Source organism: Mauremys reevesii, linkage group 13 (assembly GCF_016161935.1).
Source record: "Mauremys reevesii isolate NIE-2019 linkage group 13, ASM1616193v1, whole genome shotgun sequence".
NCBI lineage: Eukaryota > Metazoa > Chordata > Testudines > Geoemydidae > Mauremys > Mauremys reevesii.
This window is the reverse complement of record NC_052635.1, coordinates 446284-451912: the sequence shown is the minus strand read 5'-3', so window position 1 is coordinate 451912 and position 5629 is coordinate 446284. Positions and strand designations below refer to the sequence as shown.

Below are 5629 nucleotides of genomic sequence, written 5' to 3'. Positions count from 1 at the left end.
TCTGCCCGCTGCTGTTCTGTTTGTACCAGTGTTTGTCATAACCTGCATCTTCAGTCGAGAAAGTACAGCCCAGTGTGACATATTCACTCCTTGTCTTTGTGAGACACTGTTCTTCTCGGTACTTAGTCCTGCAAAAAAAAAAAAAAGTAGATGCAAATTCACTGTAAAAAATTAGCACAGCTGTGTCTGCTGTCAACTGAGAATCTCAAAGGGTTTTCCAATAGATGTGGTCTATCTATCTATCTATCCCCGCTCTGCAATATATAATTATTTGTCTATCTCTGTATTTTTTTCTCATTCATTTTTAGAAAGGCTCAAGCGGAGATTTTCAAAGCTGCCCAAGAGATGCAGATGTCTTAAAATCGATGGGATCTGAGTGTCCAAATCCGATAGGCAGCTCTGTAAATCCCAGCCCTAATACAAAATGGCATTTTTTAAAATATTAAACGGCGTGTCTCTTTGTAAAAGGAAAATATATTTCTTCCCTAAATACCACGATATTCAATTTCATAGTTCAGGGATTTTCTTTTCACCCTGAATATGTTAAGAGCTGAAGCTGCGTGGCCCTTAAAAACACATTTCGACTTTCATACTTTCATTCATTCATAATGAAAATAATAAAATTTACCTCACCTGATAACAAAAGTAGACTATAGAGCTGTACAACTAAACACAGCCCACTGCAACTTCAGATTAACCTCGTCATTACTGGTGTCTATAGCAAGCAAGAGAAGATTTCTTCCGCTTGTGTTAGTTTGTTTGTTTTTTCAATTTTTAATGATTCTGCTTGAGGTAAAGAGGAGCCCTGCTTTTCCTGTAAGCCGGTCTTCTATTTCCTTCCTGCCCTGTGACGCTAAAACTATCAGAGAAATTAACAAAATACAAAGTCAAAGGTAGATAATGGGTAGTTCTGGTGCGCCCCCTAGTAGATAACCACACCAACCAATAAAACTATCAGAGATCCCTCAGGAGGGGCAAATGCGCGTGGAATTTTTCAGGTGTGATGTTTCTCCAGCGGAGACTTTTTGGAAACCTGTGATTATTCATACACCGTGTTTTTCTGAGCTGTGAAACTTTGAGGAAAGCGATAGCTTAACACATTTAGGAAAAAAAACTTTTTCTCACTATCTTTGTCCAGTCATTATTCAATATCCTCCTGGCGTACACACTTCAGGCTTGTTTGAATACTCTGTGTTTGTTATGTTTCTTGGCTGGTGATTAGGGCTGGTATATTCAGAAGAGCCTAAGGGAGCTGAATTTCACTGGAATTTTCAAAGGAAATTGGGTGCTTAACTCATTTGAAAATCCTAGCCCTAATTACAAGTGGCTCATTAAAGGATTCAGTATTAGAAGAAATACTGAAAAGAAGAGTAGGTTTTTTTGTTTTGTTTTTTACCTACAGCCAGATATTGCTATCCAGGGCTGGCCTTACCATGAGGTGAACTGAGGCAGCTGCCTCAGGTACCAGACTGGGGGTGGGGGCATCACTAGGACCCAGAGTGTAGAAAATTGTGTCTACTGCTGGTGCATATGAATTCTCTCTGCTCCAGATACACAGAGAAGGTGGAGTGCTGTGCTGGAGGAAGGAAGGCACAAAAGACATAACAGGCAGGCAGGAGAAAAGGTGACAGGGAGTAACAGAAAGCAGCAGGAGCTGCAGGGAGAATGAGGAGGAGAAGCCTCTTATGTACCTCTGGAGCACCCCCAGGAGTCTGGACTGATTAACATCAGCTTCTCAGGGAGCTTGCTGTTTCCTGCTGCTTCCCTGAACCCGCTTGAGGAGAACAGACAGTCAACTGAAGTAGTAGGCCAAAACAAATGGATACATGCATCCATAAATACCTCTGCTTGAATGGAGCCCTTCCTCGGGCTCCTAAATCCCAGCCCAAATGTTTAATCGCAGCGGGGTCTGTCTCTACCAGTGTCTGGGCAGCACCCAGGACAATGGGGCCCCGATATCAGCTGAGGCTAGACGTACCCACAGTGCTCCTCCTCCTCCTCATGCCCCGCACTCATCGCAGAACTTGGATGATTTATACAATGAATGAGAGAAAACACCCGAGATCCAAAAAGTTAAAGCGATGTGTCCATTACAACAAAATGCTGACAATTCATATGTCAAATGCAAAGTAAATAGCCACAAATCAAACTCCAAATAAGCTCTCAAGCAGCATTTTTCTTAACTGAATTTTACAGATAGGCAAAGGATTATCAAGGGAAGTGTTTTTACCAGGGTTTGTGTGTGTGATGAAATCCACATTTGTTGAATTGTGCTGCTAAAAGTCTAATCTGTCCAAGCCTTTATGGGGCATATAGAGGACTCATTTCATGGATTTATTTAGCAAAGGTTTATGGCTGGCTGCCAGCCTGATGCCAAGTCTCCTGCTTTTGCAACCCAGCTTGGGACTGGCTATGGCAGAGTTACAACCACTAATACTGACAGTAATTTACACTAAGCAGGTTTTAAATGGGGAAGTCTAATGAGAAGATTTTTTTCTTAAGAAGCAATGAAACACTTTTCCCAATGTCCTGTAACTAAGGGATGGCTTGTAGGAATAATCCAATCTTTGAAATAATTTCTTCTGGAGAGAAGTAACACAGATACACAGATTTTTTTAATGTCATAAGGAAGCATTATGCCCATGTAGTTTGACCTCCTGCTTAACAAGGGCTAGAGAATTTCTCCCAATGACTCCTGCACCAGACCCATAACTTATGATGGACCTAGAGAAGCGTGAGAAATTCTATGTGAAAATGAGCTTTTTTCCCCCTTCAAAGAAATATCTGAATGGTTCATAGAGCATTTATTTCTCATGTCATAAAGAAGAGAAGGAAGGAGGAAAGTCACAGAGGGCATTTTTACAGCATGCACTTTCTTTTAATAAACGAAATAGGAGGAAGAATTATTTTTAGAATTGGATAAAGGGCCTAGCAAAAAGGAGGATAATTTCAAGTTGCAAAATGGTCTCTGCCTTGTTCTACAGATCTGTCTTCTACTTGTGAAGGCAGGTGGGAGAAAATGCTATTTTTATTTCATTTATTGTGTTTAAGAGCTACGAGAGTCCTGTTATAACAGGCTAGGGTTTTCAAGGAAGCCTAGGGGGCTTAGGCACCCAAATTTCTAACGATCTTTTGAAAATCCCACGTAAAAGATTTAAAAGAAAACTAGTTTATCTGAACCAGAGGCTCGTATGGTTTAAGGAAAGAACTTTGCTTTCCTTTCGAGTTACTTTGTTTTAGAATGGAAACCAGTTTCTACATAAGATCATTAGAGACTTTTGTGGAAAATATGAATGAATAATTGTAGTTTCGTTACTGTTTTTTGTCTTTCAACAGGTCTTGTACAAAGTAATTCTGCGTTTCAGTGTCCTGCATCAATGAAAATCTCAGAGAGGCAACCCGCCCCTTTGCATTGTAATGTCACCGCCGCTTTCACCAGCCCAAATCCCTTCTCGTTCCGTCTGTATCCGAACCAACCACCCTCGCATTTATTGGCAGCGTATCAATCTCCTGCTGAGAAGAACACGGTCACCGCTGGAACATGCAGTTTTCCGACCACAATAAGGCGGTTCCCTTGAAGACTGAGGTTGTGTCCCTGCAAGGAACAGCCGTGTATCACTGTGCTGTGAGGTACGCAGTAGGGCAGAGCTGCATCTCCGGCGTTGAGGTGCTCACACACACCGAGGGTGGCAGAGACTCTTTTTCTACCAAGTTCAGTTCCTTCTGCTCTTCTCGTGTCTGGGAGGATCTTTCCGTTTCTACCCCTGTGCAGTGTTATACCCCCCATGCTGTGCAAACCAAGCCCGACGCGATATTATCCCCGTTATATTTATGGGACTTAATAAATGCATGAATTTACACCCTTTATATGAAAATATTTTTGTCAATAAAACAAATCACCGCATAAATCTTGGAAAATCGTACCAGGATTTCCTGCAGCCGGAAACATGCTGTAAAAGACATCGGGCGAGGTTCTGATCTGTGTCCCATCACCGCAACTCTGGTCTAACTCTGGCGGGCCGGGTTCTTAGCAAAAGACTGGCGTTACAAGGTGGTGAAGTGCAATCTTATTGATTTAGACGCTAAATGCGGGGAGTTTCGTTTTGCAGTCTGTGATTTGGTACACTTGCCAGTCATTGTTTCTAGCAATATCTGTGGCCACTTCACAAATGCAATTGGAAGCTGGTGCTATAAGGTTTCTCTGTCTGACCATCTATGGACCCCTTCTCACATAAACCGACGGAGGTTCACAGCGTGACCCAAAACACATTGACCTCAACACGAGTCCCTCCTTTGACTTAAGCTGTCTCGGGCTCAGGCTCTAAATTCAGATTTTCCAAGGAACCTGGGGGAGTTTGGCGCCCAAATGCCACTGAACTGGCTTCAACATCTCTCTAGACTTCTTTAGAACCCACCCCGCTCAAATGTTATCTTCCTCCTTTCTGGCTTCTTAGTTCGCCCTTCCCCTCTCTCTGCCAGCGCCCCCCTGTCTCCCGCCGCACGGACACACACGAGCACCCAGCCCCGCAGTAGGGGATTCATTGTACGCGGGGGCGGGGGCGCCCCTGGCTGTCCCACTGTGTCGCTCCGAGCACAGTAATGCACCGCTGCGTCGGCCAGCCGCACCCTGCGCAGGGCGAAGGTGCAGTTTTATCTTTGGAGACGTGCAACGGGGTTTTGTGCCATGGTTTTACCGTTTTATTGGGCTTCTGATTTCTCTCCAAAGTATCAAATCTCACTAGTCGCCTCGGTTAATAATTAGACGCACAGAGACCTTTCTAGATTTGGCCCTAATTGTTTTATTAATTTATTTTTTCTTCTCTGATCACCCTTGCTTCCAACCCTCCACCCGGAAACACACCCCACATCCCCCCCACACACCGGAGTGAGATACTTATTGTGCAGGAACCGCCCCTGGCTGTCACACTGTGTCGCTCAGAGCACAATAATACACCGCTGCGTCTGCCAGCCTCGCCCTGCGCAGGGACAATGTGCTGGATTTTCTGTCTGCCGGAACGTGCAAAGCTCCCTCTGGGTCGATGCTGTTAAAGATTCCCTGGTATCCCGAGACTATATACTGGGGCCCTCGGTTCGGGAACTGCCGGTACCAAACTATAGTTTCGGTGGTGATGGAACCGTGAGAGCAGGTGAGGTTCAGTTCGGCTCCCTCCGCGTGTTCTGCGGAGCGCGGCTGCAGGATCTCGGCTCTGCCCGGGGCGCCTAGGAGAGAAAACGCCCCAGAGAATTAATTTAGTGGGCGGGAAACTTCCAGTGGTTTTTATGTCGCCAACCCCCGTCCTCTCCCTGTGACTGTGGGGGGGGGGGGTTAGAAGAGCTCAGACGGGGGAACGCGGAAGGGGAGAGAGAGATTGGAACATTTGTGAACTTACTGACCTGAAACAAAAACCAGCACAAGCGCCGAGCCCAGCATCGGTACCATCGTCACAGGGAATCTCGGTGTCTCTGCGCCTCGCCGGGGATCAGCCCTGGTCTCGCTGCCTTGCCCCGGCGGAAACGGGCGAGAGCGAAGCGTTGCCCGTTTCCTATAGCGGCGAGGACTAAACAACAGGCAAAGATGCTGCTGCCGGAGCTGGAGGTGTGAGGGACTGGGGCGGGGGAGTAACCGCAC

General features: G+C 45.6%; 1 gene segment (V, D, J or C); it reads right to left on the bottom strand.

Annotated features, from left to right (window-relative positions):
• Window positions 1–4886: 4886 nt before the first annotated feature.
• LOC120380933 lies at window positions 4887–5629 on the bottom strand. The segment is given in 2 exon segments: window positions 4887–5220; window positions 5395–5629. Coding segments are annotated over 2 exon segments (345 nt in total).